We start from the raw sequence: 18043 nt of genomic DNA, 5'->3' as shown, positions 1-18043 counted from the left end.
ACACTATGTTAGAGCAAATCTCCAATTTCTCTGGCTCTTAAAATATTTCTCCCCACTCTGCAATGATTTTGAAAAAATATAAAAGCAAAATTCTAGGCCTTTAGGCCCAGTCTTAGGAATGTGACCTCTGTGACTAAATGCTCCAAGGTATGCTAATCATAAAACAGATAACAACATTCCTCCACCCACCCACTTCCTGGGTTCAAAAAGTGTTCATTCAAAGAATGTGCTATTTTTAGGGGCTCTTAGAAACTGTCTTGAGAGATAACCAGCACAATTACCAGGTATTCCTTGTGACTCTTGTGACTTTGCACTTCCATGGGACTCTTAACTGGTATCTTTGGTATTTTCTAACAAGGTCCTCCCCACTTCCTTGGTTGTGGTTTCTTCCTTTCAATACCTCCTTACTCAGCTACTCAGCCCCCATGGTCCTCTACCCCTGCGTGGTGTATGACAATGGGCCCAAGAGCTATCTTGAATTAAAAGTCCTCTTGCAGTTTGCAGCAAGACTATTTCATGTGAGTGATTTGGGATGTCGCCTCTCCTGTGTCAGAATGTGGTGGAGTCCTCACATTGTGGGTCTGTCAATTCCTGGGATATAGGTGCAGAAAGTGTGTTGTAGTTGGATAATTTAGGACTGGTCACCACATAATCTCCTAATATCTGCATTTTGATAATTTATGGAGTATTTTTAGAGTAATAACATCTGTTGCACATCAAATATCAAAACCATATGAATTAAACAAACTTTACGTATGAGTAGAGGTAATAAGTAGCCATGAATCAGAGAAAGAGCAAGGAGTGTATGTGGATTTGTATGAATGGAGGAAAAAGTAGTGGCAAGCAGTATGTGGCTATGTTATGATTTTTAAAAGGTAAGAAAATGAGTATAATTTATCTTAACCTATTTCTTCCACCTAATTCAAGACCAAAGAGATGACAAAACTTACCAAAATAAGAAAAGAGATAAATATTTCAATAAGAAAAATGTGCATTTATTGTGCACCATAACCCCTTTTTAGAAATCTGTCCCTCCTCTAAGAATTGAAAAGTAGAACCTATCCAGGTGGGGAATCTCAGTGAGGCCTATACAGTTTAGATGGTGTTTAAATTAGAGAGATATTCAATATAATGTATCTTAAGATACTAATACTGTATTTGGTTGTTCAGGAAAGCAAAATTTTCCATTTATAAGGCTACCAAATTACTGCATTTTTCAACGTAAACCTGAATTCAAATTACAAGTATTTAACATTTTCTATACCATTGTATGTGGTATCACTACTCTTCTTTGATTCTGAGCAGTAGCAACAATCTGTGACTCTAAATTAGCTACATGATTGCAAGAAGACATCACAATGTGCCATCAATTTAAAACATCATGGCATATTCTACAGTTTGTTATATTATGGCTTTATACTAAATGACTTTATACCATCAAGTTCTATATTATTGTATCGTTTTGCAATCTCACTTTATCTCAGAGAACATTTTATATCTCTGTTTTTTCATTTCATGAAGCCATGAAATGTGGTATAAGTGTGAATGTGCCTGTGTGAACACTATTTTATTTATGTTTGTAACGAATTAAATAAAGAATCACCACATTTGTCATAGTACTTTTTTTGTTCTAAACATACTACTACTTGGCTCACAGTACTGTAAATGTAGTATTTCCTCTATACTTCAAAGTGGATATTTTACAGCCCTGCTTTCACTTTGGCTATCTTAACAGTAGATGGCAGCACAATCACATTTCTGTTTTTGTTTGTTTAGCTTAAAAAAATTATTAGATATTTTATTTTTTGACATTTCAAATGCTATCCCAAAAGTCCCCTATTACCCCCCCCCCCCCGTCCTGCTCTCCTACCCACCCATTCCCACTTCTTGACCCAGGCGTTCCCCTGTACTAGGGCATAAAAAGTTTGCTGGACCAAGGGGCCTCTCTTCCCAATGATGGCTGACTAGGCCATCTTCTGCTACATATGCAGCTAGAGACATGAGCTCTGGGGGTACTGATTAGTTCATATTGTTGGTCCATCTATAGGGTTGAAGACCCCTTCAGCTCTTGAGTACTTTCTCTAGCTCCTCCATTGGGGGCCCTGTGTTCTATCCAATAGTTGACTGTGGGCATCTACTTCTATATTTGCCAGGCACTGGCATAGCCTCACAAGAGAAAGCTATGTCAGGGTTTTGTCAGCAAAATCTTGCTGGCATATGCAATAGTGTCTGCTTTTGGTTGCTGATTATGATCAATAAGACAAAAAGACCACCAATAGATTGGGAAAGGATATTTACCAATCCTAAATCTGATAGGGCACAATCACACTTCCTTTCAGTCACTAACACCAGCCCTAAAGCTCTAATTACATAAGATTATAACACAAGAATTACTTTTTTTCCACAACCTCACCAGAATCTGCATCATCTGCATTTTTTTAAGCCATTCTGAATTGTGTGAGATGGAATCACAGGGTTGTTTTGATTTGCATATCCCTGATGACTAAGGATGTTGAACAATTCCTTAGGTGCTTTTCAAATATTTGATATTGCTCAGTTGAGTATTCTTTGTTAAGCTCTGCATTCAGTTTTTTTAAAAGGGTATCTGGTTCTCTGGAGTCTAACTTATTGAGTTCTTTGTATATATTTCATATTAGCCGTGTATCAGATATAGTATTAGTAAAGTTCTTTTCGCAATCTATTGGTTGCCGTATTGTCCTATTGACAGTTTCCTTTGCCTTATAGAAGCTTTGCAATTTTATGATGTCCCATATGCAAGTTCTTGATCTTAAGGCATAAGCTATTGTTGTTCTGTTCAGGAAAATTTCCCCTGTGCTCATGTGCTCAGTATCTCTCAATACATCTATCTATTCACAGATTCTCTCAGTTGTTTTTCATAATAGTTGATTAAAAACTGGAAGAACTCTTTCATGAAGGGAGGAATGTGAAATCATTCCTAAGATCTAGAGACATAGTCATGCCTCATCATGGCTATGCAGACTTTAACATTATAGGAAGACAATTAAAACTTTAAGGTAAATTAAAATAATTTTTAAATAAATTGTTTTATTCACTTTCCAACACTATATTTTCCTCCTTCTCCTACCAGTACCCACTCTTTCAAGTCCTTCCCCATTCCCTCAGTCTTTGTTATAAGTAAAATATTTGATCTAACTTAGACTTAAATTTGCAGACTCGGGGGGCTGTTGATCTTTATAAATAAATGTAATTTATTTGAAAGGTGCTCTCAGATTCTCTCAGGTAATAAATCGAACAGGAATTAAACAGTTTCAGGGCACATGAAATACTTAGAATGGTGATTATTCAGAGTAGTTTTAGATGAGTGCATCTTCATGAATCTCCAGCCCATATTCTCCCATGTGTTTATAAGCTAAGAACTGACTAGACTGTATCTTGCTATTTGCATATTACATTTTCAGTAACCACAAATATCTCACAGTTGGTTTAAAGCAAAGTACTTATGAGAATAGCAGTAATTAGCTAGGGAACAAAGTTCAAAGACAAAATGGATTTTCAAGTGCAGATTTTCAGCTTCCTGCTAATCAGTGCCTCAGGTAACACAGGGCAGGGAATTTGAGATCAGAATCAAACCAAAATTATTTTCCCTGGGGTATTTGAGTCTAAAATACATTTTTTTCTTTTTCTTTTTCTTTCATCTGAATGTTGGGTGGTATAAAATTATTTTTGTATCTCTATTTCTACTAATCCCTTTCTCTCTATTTTGCTTTTTTCTAGCCATACTGTCCAGAGGACAAATTGTTCTCACCCAGTCTCCAGCAATCATGTCTGCATCTCCAGGGGAAAAGGTCACCATGACCTGCAGTGCCAGCTCAAGTGTAAGTTACATGTACTGGTACCAGCAGAAGCCAGGCTCCTCCCCCAGACTCTGGATTTATGACACATCCAACCTGGTTTCTGGAGTCCCTGCTCGCTTCAGTGGCAGTAGGTCTGGGACCTCTTATTCTCTCACAATCAGCAGCATGGAGGCTGAAGATGCTGCCACTTATTACTGCCAGCAGTACAGTGGTTACCCATCCACACAGTGATACAGACTGGAACCCTCTAAGTCCTTAGGGTCTAGCTACTTCCTCCAAGAAATAAACTGTGGCCAGTGGTTCGATTGCAGTAGTCCACACAGGGTGCTCTGCTTTACAATGTCATTTGCATATTTAGATGAATGTCTCTATAATATTCCACTGTACTTCAGTGCTGTTCTCAAATAATCTACATTTCCGTGTTTATTTATTCTCAATTTTTGTTCTGTTTGTTGAAGACAAGTGTGGCAGACTATTTTACTGATGGTCCCCATGATCCTTTACATCTATTTTCTGCTACTTTCACTGATTTTAGAATCTTCTTAGTTTGTGGTTTTTCTTCAGAATATTCATTTGTGCACAATACACTGCTTTTCTTATCCTACAAAAAGTAGTATCCATCCTAATATATTTTCTGGTTTTTATTAGTACACCTTCTTTTCCACTAAATAGTCCTCTTCATATGTGCTTAAATATTTTTCTCTCCAAATTAAAAATGAAAAATTAATGACAGGCATGTATATTTACTTTCTATTCTCATTACAAGTAATTGGAACACTCCACTAATAAAGAAACCTGGAAGGCAACAGAGAACTAATAAATGAACATTAATTCTTTATATCTATCATCTCTCGGTCTGTATGTCTTTCTGTCTCTCTGTCTGTCTGTGAATCCATTTGTGTGCATTACCTTAATATGAATAATTAAAATCATAAAGACATTCTAATATTATAAATAGAGAAAGACAAATTATTTAAAATATTTGTGTTGTCAATTTTAAATTTAAATTACAGTTTAATTTAATTTAATTTACACTTAATAATAACAGGAATAATTATGTAATAGTTTATTTTCAATTTTCCAATGCAATGTGTTGGTATGAAATCCATCAGACACAGTTACCAGCCTCTCTGTCTCCATCTATAGAAGAAAGTGTCACAGCATCACAGGAAGTCAAGATATTAATGTGTATTTAGCACATTATTTCTATAATTTGTCAAAAAAACTTTTTCAGAATCAGTTGTTTGACTTTTAGTCCTAGCAAAGAAAAGACTGCATAAAAAGGATCATAGGTTTATGATCAGCCCTAACTGCACAGACAAATGCTGCTTCAAGCAAAATCTATATACATCTAAACCAAAAAGGAAACACTTTTACATTTATGTGTTGCCAAACACTACATGAAATTCAGTGTTTGGAACTTTTTTCTCGTTATTTCTATGCGTACTGTGGTTGTATGAATAAGAATGGACATCATAGTTTCATATATTTAAAAATATTTCAAATATTTCTTAGTAAGAAACCCTATTTGATAGGATTTAGAGGTATGGCCTTTCTGGAAAGTGTGTCACTGCATTCGACTCTAAGGTTTTAAAAGCCTAATCCAGGCCCAGTATTTCTACTTTCTGAACACTTGCTGCTCCAGATTCCACACGCTCATCTCTCATGTCTGTCTTAGTGCAGCCATCATCCACAATATCAAGATAATGTACTAAACACTAAGCAGGTCCCAAATAAAGGCTTTCTTTGGGAGAGTTTTTGTGGTTATGGTATCTCTCCACAGCAATATAATACAACCAGAAAATCCAGTGATGTAGAATGATCACTAGAATATTTTGAATCATGAGGCATCAGTGAATGAGCAAGTCAGTTCTCCATTTGCTCACTTGCTCTCATGTCTTCAAGAAGAATATTTGTCAGGATCTTTTTCCCTTTCTATGATGTTCTATGGACATGCTTAGTGATCAACCCTCCCACGAGATATCAAATCAGAAAAGGAGGATTCAATGTTCATTGAAACCTATGGAAAGACATGGACAGGGAAACAGACTAGAAAAGCACCCACAAAGATCCTGTATACACCTAAGTCCATCAACATCCCACCTTCAATTTGTAGGGAAATGTTGAGAAAATGGGTCAGAGTGCCTACATTATCAGTTTCAGGCAAGACTTGATTTCTTGTGAAGCACATAATCAAACGAACTTTGCATAAGTATCTCTATGCACCATGAACAAGCCTTTGGATATTAAAAATTTAGATTCTAGGGTTAATAATTTACACAATTTCTTCCAATTATAATTGTATGTCATTAGATCTAATAAAAACTACTGATAGATCAATAAAACTAATTAGTGAGGGCTAATAAATATCCACCTGTATTTCATGAAGTAAAGTAATGTCATGTCTAAACTAGGCAGCTAAAGATGAGGAGATTCTAATTTTCCCATTTTGATGGAAACTCATTAACTATATTTTGATAGTTGTTTATTGTCTTCATGAAATAGAATCACAATGATGCCTAAGATACCCTAAGGCACTAATCAGAGGATGTATTATGATTTAAAAGATACTTTTTTTTTTTATGTTTGGTTGGTTTGATTTTGGTTTTGGCTTTTGATATTAAGTAGAGAAGATTTAAGGAATGCTCAATTACCCTGGAATATCTGATTATTTTAATACGCAGCAACACTCACTCACTCCTACAAATCCATGACAAAAAAATCACAGGTGTCTCTAAGTTTTCACTCTCATGTGGAGAATGAAGTCTATGTTACACATACAAGAAGCCTCCCTAGACCATAGTTTCACATAGCTGGTGTCTCTAAGAGTTTTATTTCTCCCATCATTTCTTCTACCATGAATTTGCCATAAGAGAGTTTCATTTTCTTTTACAAGAAGACAGTTTATCAATTATATGTATAACATATGCAAACATTTATTGACACATATATAGTGGCCCGTGTCCAATGAATCCTAGTTATTTAATTCCATTCATGTTATTTGACATATAAGATTTGTCAAATAGTAGTTAGGGATTTTGATATGTAGAGTTCCTATTGAAATGATATAGTAGAATTAATGCAATCATAATGGTTCACAATTAACTAGGGCTTGCAGTCATATTCAGAAAAGGGCTGATAAGAAAGGAAATGCTGAGGGAAAGATTAGGGCTTTGAGTACAGAATATATAGGGAATCTTAAGGATGCAAAATTAGTATATTGATTACTCACTTTGGCCTTTGGAGGGACATAGTCCTTCTGAATCCTTGATTTTAGCTCAGTGAGATTATATTTTCACCTTAGGAACTTATCAACTAAATATTTACTTATTAATTTGTAGACTTCATGCTTTTACCAATGTAAACTATGAATTTCTGTTTGTAATTTTAATTGTATTACAAAATATTGGTCTTGTTTAACTTCAATGATTAACAACATTCTCTATTACTAACTAGATTCTAAATATAAACAGTGGGTTTTACCAGTTACGTAGCTGTCTTGCTCAATGTCAGTCTATTATTTCTAACACCCCTCATGTCTTCCTTGCAGATAAACCCACTCATCTCTTCCATTTTGATAACTTTCTGTTAATATCATTTTATCTGTGGCCCTGCATGGTTGTTTTCCTCAAGCTTACTCACCATTATCTCTTAGAGATTTGATGCTTGTAGTTGTTGAACTTGTCTTGTGTGAACATTCATGAACAAAGTCCTCTAGAAAATCATTAGGATTCCAATGTAAATTCAAGCTTATGATACATTTTGTATTCCTTTTTGAAGATTAGTGTAAGGTTTGCATGAAGGTGTCAATGGGAAGTTGTTGTTCAAGGAGATCCAAATGTGGCATGATGACGAATGTCAGTATCCCCTGCAGATGTACTTGGAGTAAATCTCCATGTTTTTATTTGTAAAGCATAAATGCCCAAGGCTTCACCTGAGAGTTTCTATAGTGTTTGACATCTTAGTAATAATCATCAATGATGACGAGGAAGAAACTCTTGATTGAGTTCTTTCCTCTGGATTCTCTCATCTTCTCTGCAAGGTTGGACCTTAAAAGTGGACACCCATTGGGAGCTCTTTTTTGTTTTTCTTCCAGTCCAGATACTGCTCATATACTAGATTTTCATATGAATAAGAAGAAGGCACCAAAAAGGTTCAATTCCAAAAATTAATATTAGGATATGTATTCTACCAAGGGTGGAATATTAGGTTGAAGTAATAATGGATTGTTTGAAATATATACAACAACTTTTCATAATGAACTCTATTTCTTTTCTTATAAAGACAACTCTACTTATGCAACCTACTTAAATGAATGTTCAGAAGTTGCCTGTAAAAATGTTCAATAAATAATTATGCAAAAATACACTCAGGGAACTTTCATTATTGTTTAAAAATCTAAATGAAAATAGTCATTTTTTTGGATTGTTGTACTACACTTTTTATCACCTTCAGAATGATGTCTAGCAAGCCGTTGCCCATAATTCTAGTCACATAAGTACATAAAAGATGAAAACAGAAATAAATTAGAGGATTCCATTCTAGCCGATACAAAACATGTATTCTTTTGGAAGACTTTTTCCATTTGTACAAAACCTTGAGTTTCTAATAACTTCTGGTAATATGAGATATGAATAGTTGAATATTCATGTTTCCCTAAAGAAACCCTAGTACCTGAACATAGTAAGTAAGTGTGACTTATTCATATCACCAGCCTGTATGACTAAGTTTTTGGTGAATTGCCCTTACAGTTCTATATCATTAACATGCAATGGATTTGTTACTTTGTCCTGGCATCTATACTTTATTCACCACTAAAATAATTACTATCTGAAAGGATTCTTTTATGTATGTTCCAGTGTTTTCTCCTTGTTCTGCTAATTAGATTAGTTAGAAACCAAGATACTCTTTCTGAATCCATATGTGGAAACAAAATCACAACTATGTAGACTTCCTTAGCTTACCTATGAGAAAATCAAGTTAACTATAAAAGAGCCCACAAGAGCAGCAAATCTAGACTGTTTCTCTTTACCTGGTTCTTTCTGTTGTGCCAGAAAATTTGGCAGTAGATTTCTAAATGTAGCTCAGCCCACATATGTCTGGTGAAAAAGTACCATGATGAGTTTAGGGTTAGAAAATGTCAGTATGAATACTCATTTAATTCTGAATACTTGGCACCAGAAACTTCAATTTTGTTGTAGACCAAAATTTGAATATTGCAACAATTAAAAAGAAGGAGTAAGATTAAGGAAAACAAATTTAAAAACGAAACTCATTAGAATATTTAGCTCAGGGTCAGGTGTGGTGGCACACACCTTTAATGCCAGCACTCAGGAGGCAGTGGCAGGTGGATTTCTGAGTTCCAGGACAGCCAGAAATATACAGAAAAACCCTGTCTCAAAAAAAAAAAAAAAAAAAAAAGAAAAGAACAGAAAAAAGAAAGAAAGAAACAAAAAAGAGAATATTTCACTCAAAGGAGAAAGCATGGTGGAAGGTATGCATCACGAGATGGAACATTGACAACATAGATCACTTTGTAACTGGCTCTGAATGATCTTTGATGCAAAATTATTAGGATAAACATAATATTTTAAAAAGTCTTCGTATTGTGTACAATCTCCTCCAGTCTGCACTCTGAAACTTGACATATTTAATCAAGTCAAAATTTGTTCAAGTGAGACTATGATATTTATTCAAATGAAGTATAAATTCTCAGGGTTTTTGTTTGTCAATTAGTTCTTCAAATGTCCTTAAATATGTTGCTCATTAGTGTGACCTTATGTCTCTAAGATTTGTTCACTAAAATGATCCTGGAATTCATTATTACAATTAACTGTGAGTATTAATAGTGAGCTATAGTTCAGTCATATGACCAGCCACTTTCTTTCATTTCCTATTATAAACTATTTTTGACATGTACACTACAGAAAGTGCTATTCATCACATTTAATAATACACTGAAGAAGGGTGGAAACAGAAGGTGTCTTCTTATAAGGACATACTTTCAGTTTTAACTTACTGTTATTTGCATAGTGACCCTTCGGGATTCCATACTTCTTACAGTTAATACTCTTGCCTCCCCAGAGGCCCAACAGACTGCCTTGAGTAGAATAGACCTCTCAAAACAACAGAAGATTTTTATTTCATCTCTGTGGTCTTTGTTCCTATTTGGCTCACAGGAGACTGAATAAAGGGATAAAGGACTTCTTGAGTCTCCCTCTCCTACAAGATGCCTAAAGGATAACAGAAAATTATGTACATCTATCAATGTCCTGAGAAATTTTTATCCAGTAAAAAACAAGCCTTCTCCTAAAATTAGTTTGGTTTAAATTTATAATTCAAACACACACACACAAACACAACACACACACACAAACCATGTGGACACATACAAACATACATAATCAATGTACACACACATATATACACACAAACCATATATCCTAAATAGCACTATTTTTATATTATAGATATGAAAAAGAGCAATGCCTTAATCTAGTGTTGTGATAGCTTGGCTTTGTACAATGGGAACAAAACAAATCTGTCAAAAGAAAAGATTCATCACGTTTATTAAACAAGGGTTCTTTTTCAAGAATGTGCCAAAGCATATTAGAAAATCTCATTATTTACTAACACTATTGGCTTCATTTATGGTGTACTGAGATTAGTATTGTAAACGCTAGCTAGAGAGGCCTTACCTCATTGAAAATCAACAGGTATATATCTACGTGGCAGACTACAATAAGAAAGACTCTCAGGGCATTGCCATATACACATGGCATAAAGACATATACATAATTAAATAAAAAAGTACAAAATAAGTTTTATCTTGCTAGCTTATGTTTGTTGGACTCACTAAAATGTGAAATGAATATTTACATTCACCTACAAAAGAACTCACCCAACACACTGTTATTCCATGGCAGTTTTATATTTATTATTAGAAAAGTAGAATAAATGACATTTATCCCATCCCTCTTCAGCCTGGACATCACAATCTCATATTCTTAAAGAAAAGCTTCCATTATTTCATAATCCCAAAATTTCATGAAAATTCACAGAACAGGGGGGCTTAGACATAACCACAAGCCATCTAATGTATAGCATTTGTCTTTCATTAGAGAGAACACAACCCATTTTATTAAATTTCATTTTATTTCTAAAGGTGTCCATCTACTAGGAGGGATGAAAAATAGAAAAGAATATGAATCTACAAAATGATCAACTACTTCTAACCCTTGAAAGAACCCCTGATTTCAACCTGAATGTGTGATGTACGAGGAGTTTAGGAGCATTTCTTTGTTTCTGCTGATATCAAGCTAATGATATAGTAATCGCCTAACTTGTCATGCAATTAATAGTGACTCTCTCCTCTATATATGCAGATGAGTAGGATGGGGATTGGGTCAACTTGATGCTAAATATTATGCTTGTAATTGGAATCGTACAAACAATATACTTGTTTAATCAAGAGAAAAATGACTTCTCTGAAGTTCCAAGTCATGCTTGCAAATGGTTAAAGAATACCCATAGTCATCCTTCAATACCTGGGATCCAAATCATCAAGAACACCAAAAACTGGGAGGGAGGCTTTATGGCTGTACTGTGACCAACATTGATTGACTCCTAGATAGGGTACAACAAGACAAACAAAAAGTTCCAAGTGAGAATAGTGGACCAAACCAAACAATCAGAAAAAAAAGAATCACCATTTCCCAATTTTTATTTCCAGTGTATTATTTCTTGAGTATATTGATGAGATTGCTTCCCAATCATTCTTAAGTCCTCAAGTTTGAACATAATTAACATCAACAGTTCACTGTGGGAGCATAAGCAACCCTACAGCTGAGTCGTCCCTGTAGAGCTATCCAGTGCTTGGGGAAAGGAAGCAAGTGTGATTGTTTATCCTAAAGGGTGTACAAAGGTGCTATCTCAGGAGTGTTCTGCGTCATGTTTATCTGCCATTTCTGAAGACCATCTGTCTTTAGGAATGTCTCTTTCCATAGCTTTGTTGACATCAAAAAGTGACACATTTCAGAGAAGTGATTAGGGTTCTCAAAAGGGCTTAAGTAGGAAGCATAAACACCATCACCACAACCCAAAACTTAGAAACATGTGCAAAACAATAATGTAATAGCTATGAATACTAGTTTAAAGATAAATGAAAAGTGTAAAATCGAAGAGGAAAAATACAGAGTGGAAACAGTGACAGTCATTCTGAAAGGGGACATGGGAAAGAAAAGGGACAGAGAGGTTTCTGCTACAGATAATGTAAGTCCAAACTAGGAAATAGACAAAGAAAACCCAGAGCTATATTGATGGGTAAAAAGGGTTTTATTAAATATTAAGAGTTGATGTGTTGCTTTTTCCTGTAGTAACAGCAATGAAGAAGGTGAGTGGGGGAGACTGATAATGTAGAGTCAATTTGTGGATTCAGATGAAAGCTTATTTTTAAAATTTTCTATATTTTTTAGTTTTACTCAACTACACAACAAACTATTATCATGCTTACCATCATTTCCTCCCTCCCTCTCATACTTTTAATATCCATGTAATACAACCATCTTCCCAAATTTCCACATATTTCTATATTTATAGCCTACTTACACTAGTTAGTGATAGCCACATGATTATTTATGTGGTTCTGTCATCTGAAACATGGTAAGCCTATGGTCACTTTTAGTGCTATAGAATATTATTATATTCTCTAATACTAAATGTTCTGGATCTCCAGAAACCACTATAGCACTAATTGCTCAGTGTAGCCTGAGTCCTGGAGGTGAACTTGTCATCCAGATCAGGATTTTTTGACTGCCATGATCTTGCAGATAGATAATGACTGCTTTTTGAGTTCAAGATTGCAACAGCCACATTGTATCCAGAGGACACCATTTCACAGATCTCCTATTTTCTGAGATTTACATTTAATCTGAACCTATTCCATGACATTTTCTGAGACTTGAGATAGAGATATAAGCTAGATGTTCCATATTAACTTAAGCACTCAGGTCTGAGTGTGTCATCATTCTGACTAGTCATGTATTTCTCCATTAACTTCTGATTAATTGAAAAACAAGCTTCAATAATAAAAGTAGACAAAAATAGAGAAACCAAATGCCTGGACATTCCTATGATTACATAATTTTTCAATTTCCAGAGCGTATTCATGTATTATAAAATGTTGTCACACCATAGAACGGTTGATTTATTCAGCTTTATTCTCTTATTAGCAGTTACTTTGTCCATAGTAACTTGATTCTGTCATGTTCTTTGTCCAAAAAGTGTCTTCTATTCAAGAATATAGTACTACTATCAAGTTTTATTGAGAATCTAAGATAAGTTGCAATAGCCTGTATTATTTTGATATCTTCATATTCAGATAATTTTACTAGGAAGACAGATTATATCAGGTACATCATAGCACGCTGAGAAGCCCTAGGATTCTCAGGATCCTTCCATTAGAAGAAACTCAGAAAATCACTTTCTTTATTACTAATGTCCTTTGAGGTAAAGTCGAAAACACAGAGTTTGAATACAGTCCTGTTTTACTGATCATCCAGTGGTTCTATTCTAGTTAACAGTGTTATTTTGCCTTCTCTTAGAATTTCCACAGTTACACTGTAATTTTTATTTAGGGTGGAATACCGTGAAGAATTACCATTTCAATGTTTACATGTATTCAGGAGTCATCCTTGTTCATGTCTTGTTTACGCGTCAGTCATTAGACCACCTGAATGCAGCTTCTCTGGTGTTTCTAGGAGACACAGTCTACCTTAGGGTTTTACTTCTCTGAACAGACATCATGACCAAGGCAGGTCTTATAAGGACAGCATTTATTTGGGCCTGGCTTGCAGGTTCCGAGGTTCAGTTTATTATCATCAAGGCAGTAACATGGCAGCATCCAGGCAGGCATGGTTTGGGAGGAACTGAAAGTTCTACTTCTTCATTTGAAAGCTCCTAGCAGAATACAGTCTTTAAGGAATCTAAGATGAAGGTCTTAAAGCCATACCCACAATGTCCCACCTACTCCAACAAGGCCACACCTCATAGTGCCACTCTCTGGGCTGAGCATATACAAACCATCACACTATGTTAGAGCTAATCTTCAGTTCCTCTGGCTCTTAAAATATTTCTCCCCACTCTGCAATGATTCTGAAAAAATATAAAATCAAAATTCTAGGCCTTTAGGCCCAGACTTTGGAATGTGACCTCTGTGACTCAATGTTCCAAAGTATGCTAATCATAAAACAGATAGCAACATTCCTCCACCCACCTGCTTCCTGGGTTCAAAGAGTGTTCATTCAAAGAATGTGCTATTGTTAGGGGCTCTTAGAAACTGTCTTGAGAGATAACCAGAACAATTACCAGGTATTCCTTGTGACTCTTGTGACTTTGTACTTCCATGGGACTCTTAACTGGTATCTTTGGTATTTTCTAACAAGGTCCTCCCCACTTCCTTGGTTGCGGTTTCTTCCTTTCAATACCCCCTTACTCAGCTACTCAGCCCCATGGTCCTCTACCCCTGCATGGTGTATGACTGTGGGCCCAAGAGCTCTCTTGAATTAAAGTCCTCTTGCAGTTTTCAGCAACACTGTTTCTTGTGAGTGATTTGGGATGTTGCCTCTCCTGAGTCAGAATGTGGGCGTGTCCTCAAGTTGTGGGTCTTTCATTTTGTGAGTTGGCCGTGAATCGTGACCACCCCTCACACCTGAGAACGGACTTGGAGTTATAGGGATCCCCTTTGCGTGCATGCTGGCAGGTGTCTCTGTTTTGAGTGTCTGTTTTCTGAATTGAACATGCGAACATGTGCCTGTTGTGTTGGGTTCTTTATGTCTTGTCCTATGTTTCTGTAGCACAGTGCAGTCTGAGTTTTGGATTCTGATCTGTTTAAGTTTATACTGATCAGCCTGAGTTTGGATCTGCCTGAGTTTGGTTTTTCTGGTTCTGGTCATCTAGGTGGAAGTGGACAAAGTTGTTTGTACACAATGTGGTTTTCTGAAATGCGCACATGTTGCGTTTGCAGCTGTCCTTTCGGGCCTTAAGGACTGGAGGACTGTGGTCAGCAGACATGCTAGGAGGCCAACAGGCTGCAACCCTGGAAGACTTTCCACGGGTAAAAGGGGGTCGACGTGGAATCTAACCCCCATCAGAAAGGGGGTGGACGTGGAACCTCACCCCCTCGGAGGTTGCGTTTGGCTGGCTTAATAAGTCCAGAGGACACATGTGTTCTGACATACTAGTGTCTTGTGTCTTTGTTTTGTTTCTGGTTTTTCTGATTTTTGTTATGGGATAGACACTATCAATTAGCCTTTGGAGCCCTGTGCCTGTAGTTAGGAGTCTAAAGTGGCTGGAGAAGCCCTGCTAGGAGCTAATTGTAAATGCTGCTCTTAAAAGGACCAGTAGCTTCTCAAGTTCTATGGTAAGGTAACTGATGTCTGTCTTTCCTACAAAAATCTCTGTTCTTGTGATTATTAGATTCATCAGGTGACAAGGTGCTCCTCTTTGGAAATTACAGCTAAAAAAATTAAGAATTTTGTTTGGTTTATATAAGCAAATGTACACAGCCATTTCATTTTTGTTTCTGAATAGTATTAAATGTATAAATATGTTTTACATGTCTTGCTTATAGATTATTGACTCATAAGTTATTGGTCATGATTAAACATTTGTACCATTGGTAACAAAAAGGTTGACTTGAACTGGTAACTCTGGGTTAGAGTAATTTAGAACTACAACATGCAGCATGAGACAACTCATGGAAACACGTCTCTAAGGATATTCCTGAATTGGGTAATATTCTAAGTAATTCTTATCCTTGAAACCAGATTTATAAAAGATAGGATTTAGGGTAGTGTCTTGTTGAGGTATTGGCGGCTACACCTACTTGTGTTTGTGTGCAGGTACAGGAAGCCAAACTTTGTAGCAAGCAATGTTTTTGGAGTTCATTTTTAAAGAGAATGGACTGTTTGCACTGTTAAAATTGGGTTTTGCTTCTCAAAATTGTGGTTGTACTCTCGTGTTACAAGAGAAATTGAAGGCTTCTCCCAATTCAGAGCCATCAACTAAATCCATCGGCTCCTCCAAAATCTATGAAGCCTCCTGAATGGCCTAGTCCTGAGTAGCCTAGTCCACAACCTTCCCCTTATCCACAGTCTCAACCCCCCCCCCCGACGATGGGGAATCCTGAACCCCTCAGGGCGGTGGGAGGATTACTGCTGTGAATACATGGAGCTGCAGAGTGCAGAGTCCGGGCAGACTCTGGACTGCCCAAACTTCAAACCCTTCAGTATTGGTCATTTTTCTCTGCTGATCTTTATAACTGGAAAACTAACCACCCTCTTTCTCAGGATCCCCAATGCCTCACAGGGTTGGTGGGGTTCCTTATGTTCTCTCATCAGCCTACTTGGGATGATAGTCAACAGCTGTTGCAGATGCTCTTAACAACAGAAGAGTGAGAGAGAATTCTGTTAGAGGCTAGAAAAATAGCCCAGGAGCCAACGGGCGGTCTACACAGCTACAACATGAGATCGACATGGGACTCCTTTTGATTCACCCTAGTTGCAACTGCAACATGGCTGAAGGTAGGGAGAGCTTACAAAAATCTATCACCAGGCTCTGGTCTCCAAGGTGCCTCAAGACGGGCCCACTAATTTGGCTAAGGTAAGAGGTAATGCAGGGGCCGATCTAACCTCCCTCAGCTTGCCTTGAAAGGCTTATGAAAGCCTTCAGGCGGTTCACTCCCTTTGATCTTACCTCAGAAGCCCAGAAGGCCTCAGTGGCCCTGGCCTTCATAAGGCAGTTTCAGAAAGAAACTTCAGAGATTAGAAGGTGTATTACAAGAGGGAGACAGTTACGCAATCTAGTGAAAGAGGCAGAGAAAGTGTGTGTGTGTGTGAGAGAGAGAGATGGGAGGCAGAAGGAAGAGAAAGCAGGAGGGATCGTAGACAAGAAAGAAATTTGACTAGAATCTTGGCCACAGTAGTAGGAGAGAAAGAAAAGACGGGATCTAGACAGGAATCCTGGGCAACAGAAGACTGAGCCTCAGTTTAAACGGCTCAGCTGTGCCAGACTGAAGTTACTTATTTGGGATAAACCCTTTGAGATAAGAAGCAGTGGTTAAGGAAAGCCAGAAAAAAGACTGTCACTCAGATCCCCACCCCAACTACACCAAGGAAAGTAAGAGAAATCTTGGGTACCTCTGGCTTCTCCAGACTCTAGATACCTGGGTTGGTGACCTTCGCTGCCCTGTTGTACCCCCAGACCAAGGAAGGGGAGGTGTTTGTGTGGACCCCAGATCACCAGAAAGCCTTTGAAGAAATTAAAAGGGTACTACTGACAGCCAGCCTTGGCCTTTGCCTGACCTAACCAGGCCTTTCACTCTTTATGTGAAAGAGAGATCAGGGGGCACCAGAAGAGTCCTTACTCAGACTTTGGTACTTTGAAAAAGTGGCTTACCTATCCAGGAAGTTAGACCCTGTTGCCAGTAGGTGGTTTTCTTGCCTGAAAGCTATTGCTGCCATAACTCTGCTTGTCAAAGATGCTGATAAGCTCACTCTGGGACAGCAAATAACTTTAGTGGTACCCTATACTCTTGAGAGCATTATCTGAAAGCCCCTGTCTGATGGATGATGACCAACGCTCCTGTGGCACATTGTCAGAGCTTTTTGTTGACTGAATGAGTGACCTTTGCTCCCCCACTGTCCTCAAGCAACCCTACTGCCCGAGACTTCACCTACTCATCACTGCCCTGACATTCTGGCAGAAGAAACTGGTACTCGAAATGATCTGAAGGATCAGATCAGCCTTGGCCTGAGAGTTCGAGCTGGTACATGGATGGCAGTAGCCTCGAGGTTGAAGGTAGGCAGAAGGCAGGGACAGCAGTAAGGTGGTGGCAGAAAGCAAGTGATCCAGGCCAGCACCCTCCCTGAAGGGACATCGGCCCAGAGAGCTGAACTTGTGACTTTGATATAAGCTCTAAAATGGCAAAAGAAAAGTCAACACTGACAGCAGATATGCTTTTGCCATTGTAAGGAGCAATATACAGACAAAGAGGGCTGTTGACATCTGCAGAGAAAGACCTAAGATGCTGTGGCTAATGGAAATCAGATGGCAGATCTAACCGCCAAACAGGTGGCCCAAGGAGCAATGATCCTGGCAGTTAAGGAGCCTAAAGATTATTATGATGTCAGAGAGACCAGCTTTAGATA

At 37.4% G+C, this 18043-nt stretch overlaps 1 pseudogene, 1 gene segment (V, D, J or C) and 1 further gene; 1 reads left to right on the top strand and 2 right to left on the bottom strand.

Annotated features, from left to right (window-relative positions):
* Positions 1 to 18043, bottom strand: part of Igk (immunoglobulin kappa chain complex) — a 3171119-nt gene that overhangs the window by 1322884 nt on the left and 1830192 nt on the right.
* Igkv4-62 (immunoglobulin kappa variable 4-62) lies at positions 3527 to 4059 on the top strand. The segment is given in 2 exon segments: positions 3527 to 3575; positions 3757 to 4059. Coding segments are annotated over 2 exon segments (352 nt in total).
* Igkv13-62-1 (immunoglobulin kappa chain variable 13-62-1) lies at positions 11056 to 11432 on the bottom strand (annotated as a pseudogene). The gene is given in 2 exon segments: positions 11056 to 11266; positions 11384 to 11432. Coding segments are annotated over 2 exon segments (260 nt in total).

Source organism: Mus musculus, chromosome 6 (assembly GCF_000001635.26).
Source record: "Mus musculus strain C57BL/6J chromosome 6, GRCm38.p6 C57BL/6J".
In the NCBI taxonomy this organism is placed as follows: Eukaryota; Metazoa; Chordata; class Mammalia; order Rodentia; family Muridae; genus Mus; species Mus musculus.
The sequence above is the reverse complement of the archived record's forward strand: the minus strand, read 5'-3'. Positions and strand labels throughout refer to the sequence as shown.